Source organism: Pinus tabuliformis, chromosome X (genome assembly GCF_031772625.1).
Source record: "Pinus tabuliformis cultivar Carrire ecotype Pingquan chromosome X, CPIR1, whole genome shotgun sequence".
NCBI lineage: Eukaryota > Viridiplantae > Streptophyta > Pinopsida > Pinales > Pinaceae > Pinus > Pinus tabuliformis.
Genome location: NC_142308.1, coordinates 802,307,583 through 802,335,507, shown reverse-complemented (window position 1 = coordinate 802,335,507; position 27,925 = coordinate 802,307,583). Strand labels below are relative to the sequence as shown.

At 39.0% G+C, this 27,925-nt stretch overlaps 1 protein-coding gene across 1 annotated transcript in view; it reads left to right on the top strand.

The window, feature by feature from the left end:
• LOC149142231 (ABC transporter C family member 14-like) overlaps positions 1–25,698 on the top strand; it is a 56,853-nt gene extending 31,155 nt beyond the window's left edge. The window contains 5 exon segments of the mRNA XM_089452916.1: positions 23,322–23,536; positions 23,723–24,028; positions 24,429–24,492; positions 24,620–24,859; positions 24,950–25,698. Of these exon segments, the coding sequence (XP_089309042.1) occupies positions 23,322–23,536; positions 23,723–24,028; positions 24,429–24,492; positions 24,620–24,859; positions 24,950–25,050 (926 nt within the window). The 3' untranslated portion in view covers positions 25,051–25,698.
• Positions 25,699–27,925: the final 2,227 nt, after the last annotated feature.

Here is a 27,925-nt window from a genome sequence, read left to right as displayed (position 1 = left end):
CGCGCAGAGGGATGTTGAGTACCTCAGAATCGGACTCAAAGGTTCAAAACCAAGCAGTGCAAGATGGATAGAGATTAGGAAAGTGAGGAAGCTGTATCCTTACTTGATTGATGCTTAAAAACCAACTTTTGGTGGTCCAAAAACCTTTCTCAGTGGAAAGACGTGATCCAAATGGATCCTAAAAACCTCTAAGGCTTCAAACATTCAAACTATCGCATAAGAAGAACCTGTTAAAAAGTCGGATAACACTATCGGGAGGCAAAAACATAGAGAAAACATTGAAAAACAGGCTTATCGACGATCAAAGCAACTTTGAATCAAAGCTATCGGATCTGGCTGATCAACGGTCCAAATCCGATCGGTGAATCGCAATCGGCAGTGGCAAAGGGAGGCTATTGGTGGAGACCACAAGGAATACGCGACAGGGATCGGTGGGGTCAATGAGGACCGTTGATCAAGCATGCAGATCGACGGCCCAAGTTGCATCGCAGTATCGCTATCGACAAATACAAAGAAACGCTTACAACGATCGAGGTATGTGCGATATGTGATTGCGATCAATCGCATCGCAATATCATGTCGGCACATTTCAATGGAGCGGGGCCGATAATAACGATGAAAGCGACAGCCAGACCCGATAAGATTATAGGCGATATTCTATATATTTTGAAATCGAAAAGCGGCAATTTCCTTTGTATTTCACATTTCCACCAAATGAATGGATTACAAAGGAAATGCGCCTAATGCGATATTACGGACCCGATGGAACTTATAGATGCGGCATTATAATATTTCAAGTCTGTCCAAAGCCATTTTTCGGGGTTTTTCAGTGTTTAATGTATTTTTAAATATAAAAGGAAACCATGAAAACCAGTGGGATTTTGGGAGAGCCAAAGGTGGTAAATGGTTTGGGCCAAGCTCCGCCCAATCCCATACAATGGTTGCCACGTGTCCAGGCTGAGGAGAGAGAAAACCACCCTCATCAAGCGGTTAACCCCCGTACGAAAGGGCCACCCGAAATGAACCACAGTTGTTGGATCTGGATCCCCCAGATCAACGATGAAGATGCGATGTCAGTATACAAGCGGACCCGATAGGAGTATAAGGCGGATTTATGGATATTTGAAGTCCGATAAACAGTGTTTGGCGGACATTTCCTGTGTTTGAACATATTTCTCTATGTAAACAGAGAACAACGATTTCGAAGGATTTCAAAGGCCTGATGACCCATTCCATTACAGTACAGGTGGCCACCATCCTTGAAAGCATTTAGCAATTATTGCTAACGCTCTGAGGGGTATCTGAGCGGAAAAAGGTTGGGAAGCCAGAGAGCTCGAGAAGAAGAAACGAACAGGCAGCGCCAATTGGCTTTAAAGCCACAGATTGACAGAAAACAGACAGGTAGTGCTGAGACAGAGCAAAGACAGAGACAGAGAGTGATAGAGAAAGTCTGTGTACTCAGAGAGGCTTGAGGGGTTCAAGCAAAACTCTTGTTGTTGTATCTGTTGTGCGTTGAGACTCAAATTGAGCTTATACTTATGTAAAAATCTGTTTTTGAAGACATAATAAAGAGGTCACCACTGAAGGCTGGACCAGGAGACGTAGCCCAGGAGTGTTGGGTGAACTCCTCATTAAACTTGTTGTGTTTATGTGTGTTGTCTATTATGTTCTTTAACTGCTTCATTGTCTATGTATTTCACAATCTTATTGATCCATTGCACAAAGTAACATAGGCAAATCCATGCACATGAGTCTGTAATACCTTAATAATTGTCTAAGATCTCACAATCAGATTAGTTAGGGCTTGTAGAGATTGCGTCAAGGGCTTCATACTAGGGCTCCTTTACCTTCTGCATTTTAGGGCTTCCTCTCTTAGATTTCTCTTCCACTAAAACCCAAAACAATTGGAGAGAAATCAAGAGTGAAGTGTGTGTAAAATGACTCTCAAGTCATCTCCTTTTATACTAAAACATTGAGCACATGTGGGGTTTATTTATTTGTTGTCCGACCTTGACGAATTGTCTTGTAACACAAATAAATTTATAACTCCATGAATACTTATCGGAATCGGATGATCTTTAGACCATTCCTACACCTCTCGATGAGAGGGATCCAAGAAAAATATCAGCTACCATAAATAAGATGACCCACATGGAGTTTGGCCCTAGTTTCCAATTTTAACAGGGGATGTAGGGTACGTGGGTTTTTTTTAGGGGGGATGGGTTCCCGTGCAAAATAATTCAATACTAATTCCATACCCTCGTAAATGAACAAAATCCAATGGAATCATTGCAATCCTCCCAATCTTGAAATACTGAAAAAAAATCAAGTCTATTGGGTTTTGAGTGAGATCTAAACATCTACTTTCTCCATATAAAATTCAATGAGGTTAGAACCACTCTCAAACATTCTGAGTCATTTCATGGTAGTGTTAAAAATTTAAGTAAAATGATGAAAATGAAAGATAAAGGAGAATGTCATTTTCATTTTAAGAATTTAACATTACCATGAATTGCATAGCAATACTAAGGCAATGGTCTTGAATATTAGGTTGCCCTACTCAAGAATTCTTGTTTAAAAAAAAAGAAATTTCATTAGGAACATCTTTGGTCAAGTTGTATAGAACCGGGCGATTTGGTACAAAACTAGCCAGCTTAGTGAAAAAAGTCTGGTTGGCTCGGTTTCATTAAGGAACCGGCTGGTACAGGTACCAACCAACCATTTCCCATTGCATACCTCAAAACAGACTGGTTTGACCACCAAATCAGTTGGACTGGCCAGTTCCACCGGTTCCGATAACACTGGATAGGAGTTAATTTGATAACAAAATTTGATCCAATAAAAGATATAACAACAAAACTATATTGAGGACTAGCAAAGAAAATACTCAATAGATCAAGGAGATAAGCTTGAAAGTGCCACAAATTGAGAATATAATCTTCTTACCACAATAGGAAATAAATTAGAAGTGTTATACATGTTCTATGTGGATGTAAGGAGGTAAACTTATTGTTCAAACCTATAAATTTTGTAACTCTGAATATTGCACCAGGACAGTGAGCAAAAGGCCACATTAGGGGACTGGAACTAGCTCTTGATGGGCCTGAAACTCAAGAAACTTGGTTGGAAGTGTTATTATTATGAAAATCAGGTATTATTATGTGTTTTAGGGTGATTATTTTGTTATTTCTTGGATTTTTCTCTAAACTCATTTCTTTGGGGAAAGTGGAAATGTTGATTCTGTTGGTTCTATTGATTATTCTTTTGTTGGAGAATCTTTTCTTGCAATGATGCCTGACTCTTAGTGACGTTGAGTTCTGATTCTTTGAATTTATTGACTAGGAATGAATTGGGTCGTTCGATGATCCTGGTTCTTCCTTCTAGGGCTTGTGTTTGGCTTCAACCTTTCTTATTAGTCCCAAAAGATTGGTCCTTCTTGCTATCATTCAACTTTCGTCCATACTTTTTGCTTTGGCCTTCGCTTGATCAAGTGTGTTAAGCTTTGATTCACTGGGAAGAAGTTGAAATAACCATTGAAAGCATAAAAATAATAGGTAACTATGGTATCTAGAGTAGGATGATGTGATGTTGGAATCTCGTTTAGTGTCCTATCAAATCTCTTATTAAATTCTTCAACAGTTTCATTGTTGAGACGTTACATGTTAGTAAGAGCATTTAAAAGTAAATGAACATTTTCTTTTCAACTCGTTTTTCAAAGATTTTTTTCTGACAAGATTCTAAAGAGTTAAAACAATTATCGTGCAAACTCATAAACCATTCTTATGCAACTTGTGTAGTGATCTAGGGCAATGTTTCTTTTGGGTTACTTAAGGAATTATGGCTTCCATCAGAATTCTTTCCGTTATTCAACCATGAAATAGGTAATAACAATGCAATTGAGCTAAATTATAGTTCTAATAATCTTGACTAATCACTCACCAATAAGAAATATAGTATAATATACCTTATCCAGGATATTCAATACCTTATCTAGGGTTTCCACTGAAATTTCTTTGTTCATTCAATGATAGAACCAACAATTCATTTAATAACACAATATTAGAGGAATTCTCATTCATCAACCACCGTAACACTGTTCATTCATCTACAATGTCATTTTTCTAGAGGAGACAATGAATTCACAGGAAACAACCAATAATTAGTTACACATCCATATATCAATGACTTGATCTCGTCTAATAGACTGAATGAAATACCCTCAACTTTGAAGTTGTCGCAGGGGGGAGCTAATGCCAACTTGTGAATTCCTTCTATAACCACTCCCGCACTTGCCTCAAGAATTTGGCCGAACCAATTCAGGACAGATCGTAGGTATTGGAGGGCTTCAATTATGTTTCAAAGGCTTCAGACTATTCAGATCCATAAGTATCTTCGCATCCCATAAATCTCATACCAGAGAGCGATTTGGTAGTCTTCCTCAGAGCCTGCACTTTTGTTACAATGCTCACGCTTAGTTACCAAACATTGGAACACGAGAATAACAAGTAATTGTATGCTTCCGTATGCTCGGTTAACTAGCAATGCCAAGAGTCCCACTCTACTTTAGAATGAATACGGATCACAGCCTTAATGATTCAAAGCTTGCCACAAATATAAACCTTAGATTCCTAGTGTGCTCTGCTCCTGCGGGAGGGTTTCAGCTTGCTGAGAGAGCTCTGTTCTTGCACAAATTCGGCCTTAAGAAATGTCACCGCCCAATAGGATTGATCCACAAGAAATTTGTTCTTCTCATGATTCTCGCTCTTCCCAAACTCAGAAAATTCGGTCAGTTTCAACGATTTTTTACTGAGATTAGGCCACTAGAGATCTATCCAGAAATTATCCTTTGAGGAATTTGTTCGACCTTCAACTTCCCTTGAGATACATTGCCAGACTAGGTTAATAATTTTTTCCTATGCCAGAAAAAGTAGAGAAATAGGAAAATAAACAAAAAAAAATAGCATTATCAGCTAGGGTGGAATCTTTCACCACCAAAATTGATAGAAGAAAAGGGGTCTTAAAACCCTCGAAGCGTCAGGCTAAAAAAAAACCAAAGATAGTGATTCAATACAATGATGATCCAAATGAATTCAACCCTTTTGTATTTATAGATTTCCTAGAGGGGATTCTCGCTTTAATTGATTGAGTAAAATTCACAACAAACCCCAACTTTGGGTTTCTTTTCCCAAGTACCCCAAAAATTTCCCAAACATTGGGTATTTTGGGGTCTTCCCCTTTATCAAGGACTGTAGCCTATAGGGATCAATAGGCTATTTCTAGCCTTAAGCGATTAATTTCTCAGGAACATTACAGTGCCCCTTCCCAACATTTCTTGTCCTCAAGCAATTACAAATTCTATTGTTGTGTTTCTAAAACAGGAATCTAGCCTACTTTACTCTCCAAATCCTCTAACTTGGTCTCGAGTATAACCTCCTTTTCATTTGATTTTTTCAATGAAATTTCATTTTCCTGCAAATTTACAATAGTCATATGTAATTTTTGCTCATGTTCTTCATCCTGTGTTTCTATAGCAGTAGATTGATCCAGTTTACCCTTAAGATTATTCAAGTCAATAGTGAGTATTTCCACCCATTCTGATTCTTTCTTCCAGCCACTTTCTTTCTATGATATTGGAACATAAAGCTCATTTTTCATGCTTGAATACTTTCCTGTCAAACTGTTATTTTCTTCCATCACAAAGGAAATTTTTGATTGATGTAGTTGTCTTTCCTCAGAGAGTTGTTCAGTCACATCATCTACACCTTTTAAAGAAGAAGCAACTTGTTCCGAAAGTGACTATTTCTCATTCTGGACTTGATGGAAAGTTTCTGTAAATCATCTATCTGGCTCATGAGGCTACCAAATTCTTCATTTAACTTTGAATTTTTCTCAGCCAAGATTGCACATTCTGCTTATGATTTTTGCACCTTCTCTTCTGTAGTCAACAGTTGCGCTTGAAGGTCTCGTAATCTTGCCTCCATCAACGACAACTTGGCAGTCAATTCTTGCAGCTCAACCGCACTCACTAAAGCTAATGCAAATGCTTGTGCAGCTTGGTCTCAGGGGTTTTTTCGTCTAGACTTCAAGAGTATTCAATTTCTCACGAAATCTCTTGGCTTCCAAATATGCACGCATATAGTTTTCCTGTGCTTCTTGCAACTTCACTTGTATTTCCTTGCCCTGAGATTCCAATAATTGTTCAAGATCCAAGCTCCTAGTTAATGCTAACCTTATATTACTTTCCATGTATGCCAATTGCTCCTCAACTTCCTTCATCTTGGCTTGAAGCTCAACTTCTCTCAAGTTAGCACTCTTTAGATTCAGTTCAAGTGCAACAAATTTATCCTATACTTCCTTAAAATTGACTTGCAAATCCTCAACTAAGTCCTCGACCTCGAGTAGCCTTTTAGATGAGCTAGTAGCTTTTTCCTTTTCTAAGTTCAAGGTTTCCTCTAGCTCTCGTTCCTTCTCTCTGGATGTAACTTCTATCGCTTCAAGCTCCCTCACTCTTGATAATGTGTCCTCCAACTTCACTCTGATTTCAGATCCCTGCTCAGGGAGTTGTTTTGCTTCAGTTTCAATTTCAATACACCTTGTTTTTGCCAAACTTAGTTGTTCTTTGAGCTCACGGGTCCTTTGCTCTTCCATTTCCAAATGTTTCATCTCTACCAGTGATTCTCTTCCAATTTCCAAGTAAACTAGATTACTCCCATCAAGGTAGGGAGTTACCACCTACCAGGGGGCAGTTAGCAATGCCACAAAGGCAGAAATACCATGGAATAAACAAAATCAAGAGTAGCCATGGTCGTTCACACCAAGGATCCAAGAGTCACTTTCAGAAATTAACACACACCCACATGGCTTTACAGGTCTATAAGGCATATCCTATGGGCTTATGCAGCGTGGCCAAAACGTTCTGAGTACCCTTGCTAAAAGAGGGGTATCATCTAGCTCTAATTGTGGGACGAGTGCTCTTCTGGGAGCGCTTGAGAACCTCAGAATCTCTAATCCATCACTCAAAGACTTGCATCCATGACACCAAAAAAAGTATCAAATTCTACGAAAACAAATAAACAAAAATAAAACAAAACAAACTAATCTAGCATGTAATGCAATAACATCAATGACTCAAACCACACAAGTATGCAAAGAGATAAAAACACCTACTCTACCAGAGGATGCCCCGAAGGCATCAAATATTACCTAAAAAGAATAGTTTTAAGGGTTGCCCATTTACAGGAAAGGATAGCTTCTCACGGTCCAGATGGCACAGATGGAAAGAGTTAGTACCTATAATCTCATTAATCATATAAGGTCCTAACCATAAGCTTTCAAACTTACCATGATTACCTAGTTTTTCACCTCTTTTGTTCCACAAGAGGACTAATTTCCCTTTTCGAAAGTTTCACTGCTGAGCCATCTTGTCGAATTTTTTTAGTGTTTATTTGACAATGCCATAGGAATTTGTAGAATTTCTTGAAACTCTACAACTACTTAGATGAATCTACTGAAAATAAAATCACTAGTATGGTAATATACAATGCCCCTAGACATTAGGACTCACCCAAGGCCTCACCATCAAGCCGCACTCTAGCTTTGGGGTTATGCTTGGAGCAAAAAACTCAATTAGTTATTAAGTCCTCATAAGGATATGATAATTAACCAAGTGAAAAAAACCTCCCAAAGTAAACTCACTTGATGACAACGTCCCAAGTTACCTAGGCCTGTTACATGACTTAACTCCTCATACTCGTATCACCTTTACATTGTCCCCGCAGGGCTTGTGGAATTTGAGTACAATAGAAAAAGATGAGAAGAAGAATTAGAGTTGAAAAACTCTAGTGATATGATGATCTATGATGGTACATGAAGTCTCTAATACATCCTTGGGCATGGAGTCTTCAAAAAATCTTCAAGTGCTACTCCTATGGTCAACAAGACCCAAACAAGGTCAAGGGTTTGGGATGAAACTTCAAACAAAGGAGCTTGACCAAGTGAGGGAGAAGAAGGGGTCAAGGCGATAAAATTTGACTTTAATGTTTAATGCAATGATCCTTGATGAAGCCACTAACCAAAGGCAAGCTAGCGAAATGGTTTTCAAGCTAGGGCTTGGGATCTCTCGAGATTCCATCGTCGAAATGACCTCAAATTTGGAGGACCTCTTGAGGACTCACCAACATAGCTCTCTACAAAGTTTCATCAACTTTTGATGGCTAAAAAATGTTTTGTTTGATGCCCTAGTTGACCTACTAGGGTTAGGGCATAGAAAGAGAAGAAAGGAGGTGAGAATGATTTTCATTTTATGATCACCTAGGACTAGACCAGTGCCTAGCCTATTGGGAGAACGGAGTGAATGAGATTCAATGTTTAGATATCATTATACCCAATCAAGGAGTTCCCCAACAACTTCGCATGGCCCTAGAGGCAACAACTAGGTCACTAGGAAAATTTACACTTCTTCGATGCTGCAATTGATGACTTATCAAGGTAACTATGAACATTCATATACCCCTAGGATATTTATTCACTATACTTTGCATGAAACATATGAAAAAGTCCTCACAAAGACAAGATTAACAAATTCACATTTCATTAAGGTAGCTTCACCAATTTCATGAGTGAAAATTTTCATACATTACATAAGTGACAAAACATGAGACATAAACCATGAAAATACACTTACAAGTATAGCGAAAATCTTCCAATCATCAATAGACAAGAAAATCAAAGCTCCAAGATCAAACACAAGCTCTTCCAAACATTGAAATGCATCAAGATCCAAATTTGTCCATCAATAAGGCTAGCAAAATTCTCAACAAGAGATACAAGTCGAAACCCAAGTGATGATCAAATGAAATGATCATCACATCAATATATATCCTCCCTAAGGGGTTCGATTTGCCTAATAAGGCCTCATAATGCCCCAACTAATAAAATAATGTGCAAAATGCAAAAATAACAATCCTTAGCGACAAGCCCACCAAGATATCTCCATAATACAAAAATAAGCCTCCCAAAAGGGAAATAAATAAGTACAATTGGTCAAAGGGCCATTGAAGAGGCCTAATGGAGTCTAATGTGTGCCAAAGTGGAAGGATGGGCTCCAAACATAGTGATCAAGGGGTTGGCCCCTTGATAGGCAAGCAAATGACCTGTTGTGCCCCCAAATGGTTGTGGGGGCATAATAACATCCTCATGGGCCGCCAAATGAATCAAACAAGCATGTATCCCATCTGTACGGGCTGGAAGAACGATGCAAGCCCTCCCATTGTCTCCCATGATGAGACACATCCTCATCTGGGCCTTGGATCAATAGTCAAGCGTGTAGTGCAGGATTGGAGCCGTTTGGGTAAGGTGGTCTAGGTACATCATCATCGTCCAATAGGTGGAACACGAGCAAGTCATGAGTGACGCTGAAGGATCCCATGGAGTCGCAATCTGCTCTTTGCTATGGTGGAGACCCGTGGCTCTCAACACTCATCCTACAAATGCCAATATGGCCCACTAGAAGGCTTGAACCCCGTATAGGGAGACCAAAACCCAGATGAAGACCCACCTACAATCCTGTATAAGATCCAATGTGTCCCCTCACCTTCCAGTACAACCAATCATTAATGCAATTGAGTAAATGAGCTTACAAATCATGGAACTAAGTGGACACTTCATAGTGGCATGCCCTTCCATAATGGGCTTCAAAACGAGGAAGTGTCTCCAAGTTCAAGAAGAAGGTTAACCAAAGATCCTATTAGGTGGTTTCAGCCCTTTAGGGGGTGGCATGTCCATGGTACATCCGTCAAATGGCAAGTGGTATGTGAAATAATGATGGAATGGAGTGGGGCATTAGGGGAAGGCTCCAAGCCACATGCCACAGTAAAAGGGTAGCTAAATAAGTGAAGCCCACCCTTGGGTATATGAATGTAGGAGGGACCAATCGTGGTATATGAGTTACCCCGACCATTGTTTTTCCACCCTTCTACATATGCCTTTTTCCTTTCATAATTTTTTCTTTTGTAACTACTCGAGGCTCTAAGGAATGGGAGCATGATACGTAAGATATAGCAATAAATACCCCCTTTAAGGTGGGGCAGTTCATCGCCCACCAAGGGTTGGATCTATGTTGCAAGAAACGTAGGGCAAGGGGGCGTTTCTGTACGGAAACGAGTACGAGACGCTGAAACGCGTGTGGTACGGCCCTGAAACGCGTTTCAGGCCGTACTGCCATGTTTCACGAAACTGAAACGTGGCCAGTATGGCCTGAAACGCTTTTCAGGGCCATACGACTCACTTTTCAACTTTTTACTTGTGTTTTTTTTTTTTATTTAATTTGTTTTCTAATTTATTTTTAGGTTATCCTAGTGACTTCTAGTTGCTTCTAGATGCTTGTCTAAAGTTATGAAAGTGAACTTTTGCCCTAGTGTTGATATGCAGTTCATCAGGAAGTTTGAGGCATATGCAGTTCATGGTAATGTTAATGAAAAATAAAGGAGAATATCACTTTTACTTAAATTTTTAACATTACCATGAAATGACTCAGGATGTTTGAGAGTGGTTTCGCCCTCATTGATTTCATATGGAGAAAGTAGAATTTTAGATCTCACTCAAAATCCAGCAGACTTATCCGTTTTTTAGGATTTCAGGATTGGGGGGATTGCAATGTTTCCATTGGATTTTATCATGTACCACGGTATGGAACTTGTATTTAATCAAGAGAACCAAGCTCTCTATGCAGGTGAGACTCCCAATAATCAAGAGCATGTAGGGTACTAGGGTATGAAACTTATATTTAATCAAGAGCACTAAGGTCATTCGACTATGTAGGAGGAGACTCCCAATCAAGCACGAGACAAGAAATTAGAAATTTCTCGTGGCTGATTTTGGATATTTCTATTTTCATTATGTGATCATTCATGAGTAAATGTGATGTAAATTTAGAGACTTATAGTTTATGCATTGACAATTGACAATTTTATCATAATGTAATAAATTAGAATGTATCATATATGCTTTATGATTGCACATATTTCTTAAATGTCCTAATATATATATATATATATATATATATATATTCGCATTTCCCCGTTTCCAAAATTTGGGAAGGTCACGTTTCGTATCAGTTCCCATTTCGGAAACTCGTACCCATTTCCCCGTTTTGTGCAACCTAGGTTGGGATAATCATGGGTTCCCTAATGATGTAAGGGGCCAATATGAGGGGCCCTAGGAACCAGGGTGATGGCCATAATTGCGCCGAGAGGCACTCTACAGCCCAGTATAGGGTAGATGTGTAGGCGTAATGTCAACATTTTTACATGTCAGCTCAATATGTTGAATTTATAAAAGGTAAAATATTTGTAAACATTGCTCAATTAAATAATGATAAAATGTTAAAACTAATATAGAACCCAGTGTGGGCTAGATATTGCAGTGTCCGTAAAATGTTAAGAGTAATAAAAATAATAAAATTCAACTTTTTTATGTTGTAATTTTGTTTTTATTCATAAAATTATGAATAGCTTTTTGGATAAAAAAAAATCATAATATACATATCACATTAAAATATATAACATATAAATAGTAGCTATAAGTTAAGATCCATTTACCTTATAAATTAAAATAATAATTATCTAACCATAGGTAAATCTAATTAATAAGCATATAAAAACATTAATACTTACAATAAACTTCCAATATAATAATACTTTTAACCATGGATATTCATCCCTGCTTTACCATAGATATTATGAACTTGTAAATAGGCTTTTTTACAATACCATGGGCCAATACCATATCTCACCAATACCACATGCCCAAAAATCATCTCTCATTTGACAATCAAGATATTTTATAATTATTTTCGAGATATATCTAAACCTTCTATCACATTAAATTATATAAAATATAAATAATAGCTATAAATTAAGATCCATTTCACCATATAAATTAAAATAATAATTTTCTAACCATATTCGACTTTCATTAATAAGCACATAAAATCTTAATACTTACAATATAATAAGATTTTTAATCATGGATATTCACACTCATTTTCCTATGGATTTTATTAACTTGTAAATAGGATTTGTTATAATATTGTAGGCTAATACCGTGGCTCATCAATACCATATGCCCAAAAACCATCTCTCATTTCCCAATCAAAATATATTATATATATATATAATTTAATTTTATTACATTTTTGCATGAAGAGGCACTCTCCAACCCAGTTTGGAAGAGATGTTGTAATGTCCTGTTATGTTATGTTATCAAAACATTTTGACTTGGTTAAATTACATAAGAATAAAAATAAAAGTAAAAAAATAAAATTATTAATTAAAACATTTTGGCTAAGCGAAATTACACAAAAATAAAAATTAAATTAAAATAAATAAATAAACTAATAAAATGATTAATTATAGTTTTTAATTATTAATAGTTAAACGAGCTTAAATCCATCTTAACTATGGATCTATCAAGCTCTAAGAGGGACCAAATTCTTGAGGTGCAAACCTTCCTCAAGTTTTACACTCAAAAAGAGGTTTGCACCTTGGGAGATTTGATCCCTCTCGGCGCTTGATAGGGCCAAAGTTAAGATAGATCTAGGTTGTTGATAGGGATAGAGCTCATGTTTGGTTTTTGCCCACATGCTGAATTTGCATGTCCTAGCCATCTTTTGCATTTTATGGTTCATTTCCTATTGAGAGTAGCCAAATTATGCTTTTTCTTTTCTTTTAGCTGCATCAACCTTTGGGGCATTGTTCCAGGCCCGACCCAAGGTATGGACAAGGAGAGGGGGAGGCTAACTCCTTGTGGACCCAATGGACAAATGTGGACCTCGATGAGAAATATGGTGAATAGCGTTATAATGACCCAAGGGGAGTGATGTATATGGTGTTGGGAAGAGCGACCACGCAACCAAAATTGGGGTTTCTCATGTCGTGCCACCCCTAAAGCTAGTAGCCAATAAAGGAGATCCCACAAGACTAGGATACAAGGTTAACCATCAAATCAGACAAAGAAGACAAGAGTACAAACCAAGCCCACTCTTTCCGCCAAATACGCCCACTAATTGTTGAGATTTGCAACAATAAATGCTAAAAATAGCACTGCTATAAATAGCCAGGCTATAAATAGCAATTCAGCCATTGGAGATCTTAGCAACAATGGGTGAAAAGTGAAAGTGCTAAAAATAGCTTTTCTAAAAATAGCATTTCAGGATCCCTTCTTATTTTAGTCAGTCCTTGGACTAAACATAGGAAGTAAAATTCGAATTTGATATCAACAGCAGTTTGGAAATTAATTAATTAATTCATCTTGAGTTAATTAGTTAAAAAAAATCAAACTTGAAGTCTATGTGAGGACATGCAACAGTTTCTCCTTTGATTGAGGAATTTAACCTTCAATTAAAGAGATAAGGATGAGTTGTAATATTGAGTTGTAATTAGTTGACTTAGTTTAACTTAGTCAAGTCCAATTAGATTAATTTAACAGTTTGTTAAATTAATGAGAGTTCAGTTAGTTAATGCTTGCATACATGTAACTATTGTAATTCAGATAAATGAAGATTCACTCATGGATAACTCATGCATGTCAGTGCAGTCAGAGACCCAGTTGAGATCAGATGGAGGGATAGTGTACTATCAGTTGCTAGGATATTCCTTGGTGAATATTCCTTGCATGCAGAAGGAATATTATTCCTTATGGATTGTGCAGTTGGACCTGAGGTTACAGTGAGTGTGATGAGGCCAATTCACACATGTGATATCATTGGATCCCAATCAAAACTGCGCAAGGAAATAGGAGGCTTGGAGGGCTTGAGGAAGATATATTATATGTCTATTGAGTCTGTGAGCTGTATTGTTTGAGTGCAGAGAGATCAGGATAGCTTGAGAGCTAATTCTTTTTGTAACTTGAACAAGATTTCCACTTGTATGATAATACAGAGTTGAGGTTTTAGGTTGGTGCTTTCCCTAGTGATATAGCTTCTGTGTTATGGTTGATTACTTCTCATTCTCAATTATATCTGTTCATTCTTGATGATGCTCATGTTCGATTAAGCTTCCGCTAAATTGTTTGTAGAAGTAGATCAAGTGTTTTGCTTTAGTACATTGCATTACCAAGTGATCTATAGTGGTAAATTCTACATGGTATCAGAGCTAGTTGATTTGTAGAAAAATTCTACATGGTATCGGAGCAAAGGTGATCAAGTCAGAACAGTATACAAGCAGGAGAAGTACGAAGTTTGGTTTCTGAATATTAAATTGAGTTCTTATCACATCTATTTCACCGATGGCGTTCAGTGGCTTAAGACTCGAATATGCCCTTGATGGCAGTTCGAATTATATAGCCTGGAAGGATCGCATGGAGGCAGTATTAGAAGATAACGGCCTAAAGGACTTCATTGATCAAGAAGTCCAAAAGCCGACTGATGCTACTCAATTGGCGGAATGGAAAAAGTGTGTGGCTAGAGCAAGGAGAATCCTCCTAGAGGGAGTTCGAGATCACATTGTCTCGAGCCTCCATGGGAAGGAGACTCCATTTTCGATGTGGAAAACATTGAAAGATCTTTATCAGAATAGCAACGATCAGAGGAAGCTGGCGCTGAAGGACAAACTTTGCAAGATCAAGTGCGAAAAGGGCGACACAATCTCTACGTTCTTGAACAAGCTCACCACCTGCAGGGATGAGCTTGCAAGTGTAGGGGTCGTGACTACTGATGACGACATGGTGAGTCTAGCACTCCTCGGTCTTCCTAAGAGCTGGCATAGCTACCAGGACTCGGTTAATGGAAGAGAGAAACTGCCAGATTGGGAACGACTTTGGTCGGACCTAATGCAGGAGGAGATAAGGTGGAGCACCAGGGATGGATCTTCATCAAAACAAGATGATGAAGAAAATCTAGCTTTAGCGAGTAAAGCTAAGAAAGGGAAAGGGAAGGCATCCCAATCCAAATCTTCTCATGGTGGGAAGAAGGTTGACAAGTCGAAGGTGCGATGCTTTCATTGTCATGAAGTGGGCCATTATGCTATGAATTGTCCACAGAAGAAATCCAAGAAGGGTTCCTCAAAGGGATCTGATGGTGATGCACTAGCTTCACAATTTGAGCTGGATTTCTCGCTTATCACATGCATGGTTTCATCCATGGTGGGATGTGTTTGGTACCTGGACAGTGGAGCTTCTTTCCACATGTCGGGTGACAAGAATATTTTCAGTACATTGGAGGAGAAGGATCTCCAGATGCGGATCGAGATGGGCGATGATGGAAAATACTATGTCTCCGGTGAAGGTACAGTTGTGTTTCATAGGGAGCATGGTGCTCCTCTCACCCTATCTGCTGTTAAATATGTACCAGGTTTGAAAAAGAATCTTGTGTTTGTTGCTATGCTAGAAGATAAAGGCTATGATGTAGTCTTTAGTAAAGGAAAAGTGTTCCTGAGGCATATCGGCACCAGACAGACCAAGCGAATAGGGATTCGAGTAAAGAATCTCTACAAGCTGGAGGTAGATGACTATGCTGCACTGAGTTCCAAAGCAGAGGTGGTGCAAAGCCAAGATGTTGGCGAGCTATGGCATAGGAGACTGGGCCACTTGCATCACGGGGCCTTGAAGATCATGCAACAAATTTCTACCGGCTTACCCAAGGGAAAAATGGAGCAAACAAACACATGCAAAGGATGCACCCTGGGAAAGTATGCGAAAGCTTCCTTTCAGGATCGAGATAGTAGAGTTGGAGCAATCCTGGAGCAAGTTCACTCAAATGTATGTGGACCATTCTCTATAGCCTCCACCGCTAAACAAAGGTACTATGTTATTTTTATTGATGATTTTTCTCGTAGATGTTGGATCTACTTTATGCAGAAGAAGGATCAGACCTTGAAGTTTTGTGAGTTTAAATCCTCGGCAGAGAAAGAATCTGGGAAGAAAGTAAAAGCCCTGCGTAGCGACAATGGTGGAGAGTATATGTCCCAGCAATTTAAAGACTTCTATGCAGTAGAAGGAATTAAAAGGAAACTGACGGCACCCCATAACCCACAACAGAATGGGGTGGCCGAAAGGAAGAACAGATCTATTATGGGAGCAACTCGAGCGATGTTGCATGACCAAGGCTTACCACTTCATCTGTGGGCGGAGGCATGCAATACAACAGTGTTCCTTCAGAACAAAAGTCCTCATCATGTTAAGGGAATGAAGACACCCATGGAAGCTTTTTCAAGGAAGCGACCAGATATGAGTCACTTCCGCATCTTTGGATCACCAATTTTCTGTCATGTGACCAAAGATGCTCAGAAGAAGCTAGACCCAATAGCTGAGTTGGGGATACTTGTGGGGTACACAAATACACCCCACAACTGTCGTGTGTTTCTGCCTGCCAGTCAGAGGGCCGTAGTGCGGAGGGATCTGAAGTTTGACGAGTAGAGAGCGATGCGAGTGTCACTTGAGAGGAAGCTCAAGTTGCATGGCGATGAGGAACTTTTGGTTCCAAAGAAGGAGGAGCCTCCTGATGATGTGGATCAGCCACATGCAGAGGATCCAATAGTGGAGACCACCACTCCTGGAGAGTCTTCCAGAGACGGGCGGAAAAGCTCACGGGAAGCTGACAAATTGATGTAGGATGCAAGAGAGAATGTGGGGCAGCCATCCTCTCATCACAGACAGAGGAGATCTCCCGAGAGATACACTGGCTACATGGCCCTGGTTGGGGAGTGTGTAGCAACCAAACCTTCTTCTTTTCAGGAGGCAGTGCAACAACCAGTCTGGGTTGATGCAATGGTAGAAGAGTATGATTCTATCATGCAGAACAGTGTGTGGGATGTTGTCCCTAGACCTGCGAACAAATCAATGGTTAGTTCCCGATGGCTTTACAAGGTAAAGCAGGCAGCTGATGGCAGTGTTGAGAAACACAAGGCAAGGTTTGTTGCCCGAGGTTTCTCACAGGTTGAGGGGATCGACTACGATGAGACCTTTGCTCCTATAGCAAGGTACTCATCTATCAGATCGATGCTAGCTCTATCAGCTCAGATGGGTTGGAAGATCCATCAGATGGATGTGAAGACGACGTTCCTCAATGGGAAGATTGAGGAAGAGGTATACATTGAGCAACCCAAAGGATTTGAGACCTTCGATCGCGAGTTGCATGTCTGTCGACTCAAGCGAGCAATGTATGGCTAAAGCAAGCACCCCGTGCTTGGCATACCAGGACCGACAGCTATTTCACCGGGTTGGGTTTCACCAAGAGTGAAGCAGAGGCGAACCTATACCACATCATGGTAGATGGTAAGCCCTTGATTATTTTACTTTATGTCGATGATCTGATTTTGACAGGTGATGAGCAGCTGATACAGTCTTGCAAGGAGGACCTTGCAAGAGAGTTTGAGATGAAGGACATGGGCCTCATGCACTACTTTCTAGGCATGGAAGTGTGGCAGAAAAATGGAGAAGTATTTGTGTCTCAAGGCAAGTATGCCAATGAGATACTCAAGCGCTTTCACATGAAGAAGTGCAAACCCATGTAGACTCCTCTAGCTGGGAACTGGAGGAAGGAGGATGCTACTTCAGGTGAGGTAGTAGCTGCTACTATTTATTGGCAGCTGGTGAGTTCACTCATGTATTTGGTGAACACACGACCCGACTTATGCTTTGCGGTGAACCAGCTAAGTCAAGCTATGGTTCAGCCTACCAAGCTGTTTTGGAAGGCAACAAAGCATGTGCTGAGATATCTCAGAGGCACTACATAGTATGGATTATGGTACAGATGGACAGAGGGAGTGACACTGCAAGGCTTCACAGATGCAGATTGGGCAGGTAGTCCATCAGACCAAAAGAGCACTTCTGGAGGAATCTTTAACCTTGGTTCAGCTGCAGTTTCTTGGTATAGCAGGAAATAGAGATCAGTTGCACTTAGCTCAGCAGAGGCTGAATACATGGATACCAGTCAGGGAACATGCGAGGCCATTTGGATGTGGAAGATTCTAGTGGGATTATTTGGTCAGATGATGGATCCTACGGTGATATACTGTGATAATCAGAGTTGCATAAAACTCTCTGAGAATCCAATGTTCATGACAGGTCCAAGCATATAGATATCCGTTACCATCATCTATGGGACTGTGTGGTCAAGAGGATCGTGATGTTGTAGTATGTTTCGACCGAGGAGCAGGATGCAGATATTTTGACAAAGGCATTGTCAAAATGCAAGTTCGAGTTCCACAGAGACAGGATCGGGGTTGCTGATAATCCCTTTCTTGTTGAAAGGTAGTGTTGAGATTTGCAACAATAAATGCTAAAAATAGCACTGCTATAAATAGCAGTTCAGCCATTGGAGATCTTAGCAACAATGGGTGAAAAGTGAAAGTGCTAAAAATAGCTTTTCTAAAAATAGCATTTCGGGATCCCTTCTTATTTTAGTCAGTCCCTGGACTAAACATAGGAAGTAAAATTCGAATTTGATATCAACAGCAGTTTGGAAATTAATTAATTAATTCATCTTGAGTTAATTAGTTAAGAAAAATCAAACTTGAAGTCTATGTGAGGACATGCAATAGTTTCTCCTTTGATTGAGGAATTTAACCTTCAGTTAAAGAGATAAGGATGAGTTGTAATATTGAGTTGTAATTAGTTGACTTAGTTTAACTTAGTCAAGTCCAATTAGATTAATTTAACAATTTGTTAAATTAATGAGAGTTTAGTTAGTTAATGCTTGCATGCAACTACTGTAATTCAGATAACTGAAGGTTCACTCATGGATAACTCATGCATGTCAGTTCAGTCAAAGACCCAGTTGAGATCAGATGGAGGGACAGTGTACTATCAGTTGCTAGGATATTCCTTGCATGCAGAAGGAATATTATTCCTTATGGATTGTGCAGTTGGACCTAAGGTTACAGTGAGTGTGATGAGGCCAATTCACACATGTGATATCATTGGACCCCAATCAAAACTGCACAAGGAAATAGGAAGCTTGGAGGGCTTGAGCAAGATATATTCTATGTCTATTGAGTCTGTGAGCTGTATTGTTTGAGTGCAGAGAGATCAGGATAGCTTGAGAGCTAATTCTTTTTGTAACTTGAACAAGATTTCCACTTGTATGATAATATAGAGTTGGGGTTTCAGGCTGGTGCTTTCCCCAGTGATATATCTTTTGTGTTATGGTTGATTACTTCTCATTCTCAATTATATCTGTTCATGCTTGATGATGCTCATGTTCGATTAAGATTCCGCTAAATTGTTTGTAGAAGTAGATCAAGTGTTTTACTTTAGTACATTGCATTACCAGGTGATCTACAGTGGGAAATTCTACACTAATCCATGCCCAAAAGTGTCCATGATAAGTAAACAAAAATACCCAACTACACAATGAAAAGCCATACCTTCGGGGTTGGAAGGCTCACCTTCAAACATACGATCATAATAGATGGGCGAGGGAGCATATGGCTGGCTCAGGTGGTGGAGATAGTGGCACATCGAGTTATCTAGTGGCTACAAAGGTTTGTTGGCTTGTCGGCTGAGGACCATCTAGGAGAAAACATTTCTCCTATGGATACTACCCATGGGTGGTGGGTAACAATCTCCATCCATTATCCTCAAGACTTTCACAAGGGGTTGGGTTAAGCAAAGAATCTTAGGGACTTTCTCCCACAAATCCTATTTGAAGAGAGACACATTCACAGCCACGACATTTGGTTTTGTGCTATCTTTCCAAAATAGCCATTGTTGGCTACAGAACATCTGTCTCAAAGCTTGGTACTCATTCAAAAGGCTTTGGAGGGAAAGGAAATTAGTGATAAACCATGTGACAACAGACCAACTGAGCTCACTATCTATGAATTCTCTCATAAGACTCAACACCCAAGAATGGTTATAAATGCACTTGGTTATTTGTTTGCACTATGCAACAACATCTTGCACCCATGACAACTTCCCGAAGTCTTTCAAAATCAATTCTATGCAATGGGAAACACATGAGCTCCAAAGATGGTAGGATATTTTTTTGTTAGAATTCTTCCAGTTGTCACATAATTTGCAACATTGTCCGTGCTTACTTGGACAACAATTTTTTAGCCCAACTTCCTCTAGAACCTTTGACAACATTGAAAAATCAGATTTGCATCCTTTACATGTGAAGATGCATCAATGGACTTTAGGAACATGGTTCCTTTAGAGCAAGCAACAATAAAGTTGATGATTGTTCTACCCCTTTGATTTGTCCACCCATCTGACATAATTGTGCACCCAGTGGTCTTCCATGAGTTTTTAATGCTCTCCAACTATGCCTTGACACATTCAAACTCCTTATTAAATTTTTTCTCCCTAAGTGAATTATGAGAAGGTGTTTTGTTGCTAGGGCTAGCACATGCAATTGCATCTACCATGGGCTGAAAGAAATATGACTTTGCATAGTTAAATGGGAGGCTATCATGATACCAAAACCTCCTCATTGCCATATTTTCCTACTCCTCTCTTTTTTCATTGAAATTTTCCAACCTTGGTTAAGATCCAGACCTGTGCGAGGAAGGAAGAAAGGAGAGGTTATATGAAATGCATTTCTTAAAAAATTTGATGAGCCAATACCTATAGAAACATTTGTGTTTGAGATCCACCCTTGCTATAGTGTCACCCTTCATTCTTGCTCTCTTAGCATTATTTTCTTGAACGACATCCAAATTAGCTTGCATTTTGGCTGTGACTTTTGGAGGATAGTGATCACAAACTACCACATCTTTACACACTATTCTATCCAAGTGGTATTTCAATTTATCCATGCCCCCAAACACCACAGTTGGACAAAAATTGCATTTGAGTCTCGCGTCAAAACTGGGAAATTCATAGGAACCATATTCCCAAGCTTCATCAAGAGGCCTTCTAGACTTGGATTTAGGAGCCATGGAATTTATGGATCAAGATGACAATCTGATTTTCGAAAGAAAAATTATATTAAAATAAAATATAATTTTTTTAAACCGTTGAGGCCTACAACAAGAAATGCGAATTACAACAAAAAAAGTCCCCATAGAGGCCTATAACAGCCATAGTGTAGTTGCAGCAGCCAGACTACGGTTGTTGCAAGTCTCTGTGGGCCTGCGTCAGGGCCATAGAGGCCTGCAACAGGTCCTTTGCCTAGACGGGGAGATTGTTGCAGGCCTTTGCGGCCCTAAGACAAGCCCACGGGGGCCTGTCTCAGGCTTGTAGAAGCCTGTAATAGGCTTCTGCAGGGGCCTCCATTAACAAATTTAAAAAAAAATGCAAAATCAAATGAAGTACTATCAATTGATGCTTACCTAAAGGATCGATGCTGGATTGTGAAGGTTGGATGCTGCAGGAGAGCTTGATTCTAAGTGAAGTGAGTGTGAATAAGTAGAGAAGAGGTTGGCTTTAACAAGAAAAAAATACAGGAAGGAAAAAATTGGTATTGGGGACAGGGTCGAGTACCAGTCGAGTGTCCACGAGTTTCACCCAATGTTTTAAAAATCCGACTCCGACTCCGAATCGGCTGAGGGTCGACTCCAACTCCGACTCCGACTCGGTATCGACTCGGTCGGCTCGATTTCAATGACTAGGACGTCGTAAAAATTACATTAAATATTGTTTTTTTTATAAAAAAAACATAATCTTAAAGATTTTCATTCATGTTTCCAAACACACAACATTATAATATAGATAGAAGACGACATATGATCAAAGTAGGCTCATGAATATATCCATTATATCAAAATAGCACCCAGTGCACTGTCCAATACATACATGATGATGATATAGAGATCAAAACAAAAACACATAACCAAGGAGGCTAGAAATGGCATTATCCTCCAAAATAGATTGTAAGTCATCAAGGAACTAATACAAGGGTCCAAGAGTGTTCCTCACTCCAAGAAAGTCCCAAAGTGCATGTGTACATCTTCAAAAGGTGCATCCTCCACCATGATGTCATCTAGGAGAGACCCTATGTCACCCTTTTCAAGCATGTGAGTGACATGGCACCCCTAAGGGTAAGCATTCGCATTAAAGAGGGATGTGCTAGCCCTCCTAAGTCATCTCAATGATAACCATCCTCATCTGTGCTTTGGAAGAAGGCACCATCCACCAAAACAAGGTCAAGGCCAACCAGGGCGCATCTTTAGTCCATTTGGGCATATCATCAAATAGTCCAACGTCCAAGCTTTTAAGTTTAGTGTTTTAGCATTTGGAGGCTCATCAAGGGGTGTAGCGTCACGTGGAATCAACTCAAGGCTCGATGCTCATCTTTGGAGGGCCAAGGTTGGGGCCACAAAGCTAGGTTTGCTTTAAGAAAGGGGCAAAGAACCTATTGGAAGGTTTTGAAGAAGAATGAAGCTATCCCTTAAGGAATCTCTACTACATATGTGATACCACCTAAACAAACCTCTCAAGATAAAGCAAGATAAACTTATTTAGGGACAAAAAACCATTAAAGTATCATAGTGAAAACTTTGGAGTCCCCCAAAAGCAAAAAAATAAAAAAAAATCGTTGTTTTTTAGTTCATAGGTCGCTATCATCCAACTCGGCCGAGCCGGCTAGGTTAGTTATTACCGAGCTGGCCAAGTTGTTAGACAACTTGGCCTGCTCGGTAATAACCTGGTCGGCCGAACTAGTTCATTGGCCGAGTTGACCCGGTGAGGCCTTGACTCGGACCAACTCGGCCGAGTCGGTTCCGAGCCGGCTGAATCTTAAAACACTAGTTTCACCAAGTCTAGCAAGTATTGGTGAGTGGCAAGTATGTGGGCCACGTATGGCTGAGTCACTTGCTTTGTAGCATACTCAGCCATACTAGGCCCACTCAGCAAGTACTCGCCAAGTCATGCTACACTGGTATATACTACAGACTACTATGCTTACAAGCAGCTACAAATGTCCATGGTGAATTCTGAATTTTGCGAGATATATATATATATATATATATATATATATATATATATATATATAGTTTGTCCTCAACCTGCTGTCCCTTGAAAAATTTTGGAGTGTGCTCTAGTTGTCCCCACCATTTTCCCATCCCAAAAACCGATGTAGCATATGTGCTCATTGATCCTGAGGTATAGCTTTTGTTACAAGGCTACAATTCTTAAGGTTTTTGTATCTAGTCCCACCATGGTGCATGTTTTCTTCGTATTTGGAAACTACTCTATATTAAAAGGAAATACTCTACCACGTTGTAAATTCAAATTTGGTAGCAAGCTTGTTGTCTAACTTTCTCATCAGTTTGAGCTGTGACAAAAGAGTTTGCAAAAAGCTGTTTGCTGCTCCAGCATTTACTTTATTTAATCCTGTTTTTTTAAACAACTGAAGTTAATGGTTTTGATGTTTGACATTGCAGAACTTGTGGGATTATCATTGTCATATGGCCTGTCCCTCAATTCAGTGTTATTCTTTGTAGTCTGGCTCTCTTGCCTAGTGGAGAATAAGATGGTTTCCGTTGAGAGAATCAGACAATTTACAACTATCCCATCTGAAGCAGCGTGGACAATTCCAGACTGTGTGCCATCTCCTAACTGGCCCCATAATGGGAATATTGAGTTGAGAGAGTTACAGGTAAGTGGGGAACTATGGTCATGTACTTCAAAATTCATGCCTTATTTCTTGCACAGCACTCATGTCACATGAAACAAGCACAATTGAAAAATAGATTTAAGAATGTGAAAAGACAACCTGAGAGGAGAGAAAGAAATGACAAAGACATTGCATGAAACAAGGCTAATCAGTTTTGGCTGTGGATAGGTTCGTTACCGTTCAAACACTCCTCTTGTTCTGAAGGGCATCAGTCTGAATATTAAAGCTGGGGAGAAGATTGGTGTAGTAGGTCGTACTGGAAGTGGGAAATCAACCCTGATTCAAGCTTTGTTTCGGCTTGTTGAGCCTGCTGGAGGCAAAATAATCATCGATGAAGTTGATATAACCAACTTGGGCCTTCATGATCTGCGATCTCGTTTTGGCATCATACCACAAGAACCTGTTCTTTTCGAGGGAACTGTTAGAAGTAACATCGATCCTCTTGGGCATTACACTGATGATGAAATTTGGAAGGTAAAGCAATCAATACCGAGTTCCATCTTTCCCTGTTGATCATATGCCATGTACCTCTCTCACAGTTAAAGCATACATATTTGGAAATGGATAATAGAAAGCAAATCTGTATCAAACATGTTTAGTTAGTCCTAATGCTCTTGAATTATTTCTGCAATTTGATAATAGACTAACATGAACTCCATTGAAGAGCTTTGATCCCTCCAATATCATATTTGGGAATTTTCAACATGTGGAGTAAAAAGGATATGCTTTTCCCAGAGCTAAATGGGGTGGTACAGCTACTTGTCTAATATACAAACACACATTGCCCTAATTTCAATTTGCACAACTTATTATGAATTTTCTTTCATTTTGACATAGACTATTCATGACAAAGCGATGCATTTGCGTCTTACAGAGCCTTGAAAGATGCCAGCTCAGCAATGTTGTTGCGTCAAAAAATGAAAAATTGGACTCTCTGGGTATGTTGCAACCAGAAAACAAGAAACTTTACTTGAAATTTGTTAATAATAATAATTGCATCTAGGATCTGTTTTTGTGATTTTTGGATGACTTTTAAGGCTATTGTTTGGGCTTTCCTTTCTGCAGTGGTCGACAGTGGAGACAATTGGAGTGTTGGGCAAAGGCAGCTTCTTTGTTTGGGCAGGATTATGCTGAAACGCAGCCGCATCCTCTTTCTAGATGAAGCAACAGCATCAGTAGATGCACAAACAGATGGTGTGATCCAGAAGATCATACGTGAGGACTTTACTGCTTGCACCATAATCAGCATTGCTCACAGAATACCCACAGTCATGGACTGTGATAAAGTTTTGGTTGTTGATGCAGGTGAGGCATCAATTCCGTAAGTGTACCCACTTCAACATCAAAATCAAGGGATCTGTGATTGACATGTTTTACATTTCTTTCATTGAACAGGAATTGCTAAGGAGTTTGACAAACCATCTAAGCTACTAGAACAACCATCATTATTCGGAGCATTAGTCCAGGAATATGCTACTCGATCATCAGATACATGAAACTTGAAAAATCAAATCAAGAATTCTTGTCCCTCAGAAGACTGGAGTTGTTATTTGAACAAGGCAATATAGATTAGATGACAGCTTGGAAAATCATAATCTTAAAGTTAGCTCACCATATTTCACTTTCTGGAATCATATTCCGCATATTCTGCTATTGGTGCTCACTGCTCAGCCTATATGAATCCAGTGGCCCTGGCGTTGATAGCTGTCAAAAATTGAATCAGATTTTAATGACTTGCATAATGCAATGTGTGCCTTGTTGTTTGGACCTTGAATAGCTATTGGGTGGCAGAGAAGCTGCCCAATGTGCTTTGACATTCATGTTGCTATTATTGAGCTAGAATCGAGTTAGTGATACATCATGTAATCAGCTCACATCAGGAAAGATGGCTATCTGTTAGTCATATATAGTTGGAAAGGCAAAATCCAACGTAAGGAAATATGCCTAGTTTCATAAAGAATATCTATTCTCGATATTGCATTATGCTAAAACAATAGTTTAATGATATTAAAGATGAAAAACAGATATCCGAACACCAGGAGCAGAATTGCTTTATTGATGGATAAAAAGATAGCTTGTACAACTGTTTGGTACATGAATTTTGAATATATCATTGACTGTATAACAGTGTTAATGATTCCTCAGTCTTCTTGTTCATATTATCTTTCCTTTTCCTATTTTCTTGTTCAGTATAATTTCAGATATAATATGCATAAATTTAAAAAAGAAAAAAAGAAAGGAGAGAAACCTGTATGGCCTTGTTTCATTATAGAAATATAGTGAAATCCTTAAAGATGGTTATCTTAGTGGATACGATAGCTTGCAATCATACTTAGGATGGGGAATATCACCTCCTAAACTTGGAATTAGGTGGCAAAAGCCCAATCCACATATACAAAATTGAGATAACTATTATTAAAAGTTGTATCACTGTCAGCTAAATACAACCTCCTTTTCACTTATGACCAGCTCTACAAAGGCCAAGGGGTTATCTCTAAACTATCTAATGATTATGAGATCCCAAGAAAGAAAATATTAAGATGATTAACCACAAATACAAAGATTCACTCTAATAATAAAAAAATTAACCTTGTTGCCGCCTCGCTTACACACCTAAGATAATGTAGGAAAAATCCTCAACCCCACTAAGTGTGACTATGGTGGCAAAGCTCTGAAAAGCGGCTGTCACCTAATCCCAACTCTCTGTATCTAAGCTCTCTCCTAGCTAAAGCCAAGGGGTGTGGACCTTAGGGGAGGTTTCCAAAGAAAGCTTGTTAAACTAACAAGTCTAGGAGATAATTTGTAAATGAGTTAGATCATCAACCATTCAATAACATGACATATGTAACTTGAACCAGTGAGCAAAGAATTTAGAAAGTATGCAATCATGAGCATGTAATCAAGATCAAATGTAAATTAACCAATATGACTCAATGATATATCTTGCAAGGCAAAATGTGAGTAGATCAGTGCCAAATATAATCTTGTAAGAAATGTAATGTATGCTCAAATAAACAAAATACTCGCATATATGAAAATGTCTTCAAGCTACAACAAGATCAAATGGAAAGAAAGCTGCAAAGAAAACGTTAGTGAATCAAACCAAAACTATAAAACAATGATACGATTTTGAAAGGAAAACACTTAAATAAAATTGGGAGCTTGCAAATAAAGATTACATGTACTTGAAAAAATAAAACGTGCTCACACACAACAATGATATAAATCCTTAAATTTTATCCAAACGAGCATAAATGAAGTACAAGAGTAAAATTTCAAGTAAATGAGACGTAAGTGCTTTCTAAGTCTATTGTGTGTATTTGAGAATGAAGTGTTTCAATGAGATCCCAAAGTAGAACAATTCAAGATTGTAAAGTGCTTGTGTGCTAAGGTGTTCTTGGTTGATTTTAGTTAATTCCTATTATACGGTTCAACATCCCTTCAATTCCTCAAAACTTGGTAAAGAGTGAGGTGAATCGTAATAAGGCTAGGATGAGGAGGCACTTGTCCTTCTTTAACGATAACCACCTAGACTTAAAGCAACCCACATGCCTTCGTTGCTACAAAGAGACTAAGCCACACAAGATAATTGCGAGGGGTCATGCGCTTTACCTTTGTTCAAGACTCAAGTTTATTGAATTGAATGACATTTAGGGAAGGTTTTCCTAAATTTCTATCAACCAAACTTATGGTTGGAGGTTAATTTTAGAAGTGCAAATGGTGATGCAAAGATGTGTCTTGCAAGTAAAAATAATGTCTCAAGTGTGAAATCCTTCCAAATGTTTGAAGTGAATATGTTCATTCACAATTAGGACAATAAAATACTTGCATAAACAATGGAAATGAAACCCAAATGATGTCAAAAGATAGCTGCAAATTAGATGTTAAAATCAGTGTTGTGAAAATCGCGATATTATTGTTTTATCGCAATTTTTTCCTGAAGCCGATATTATCGCGAGTAATAATCGCAGATTTTTTTATACCCGATAATTTCGAAAAAATCGCGATAATTTGTAAAAATCGCAATTTTTTCCCAATTTATCGCCGAGGGTCAGGGCAGCGCGGTTTTATAAGGGATGCTAAATGTTCGAAACGCAATTTTTTTTGAAAGAAACAAATAATTTTTGAGTGGGGTAGCTTAATGATCAATTCTAGGCCCTAGTATTTAAATGCTACTCAGGATGTTTGAGAGTGGTTCCGGCCTCATTGGATTTCATATGGAGAAAGTAGAATTTTAGATTTCATTCAAAATCCAGTAGACTTATTAGTTTTTCAGGATTTCAGGATTGGGAGATTGTAATGTTTCCAAGTGACACCACCTGCCTAGGCTACCCCTACCACCAGTAGAGGACGTGGTCTACCTCCTATGGC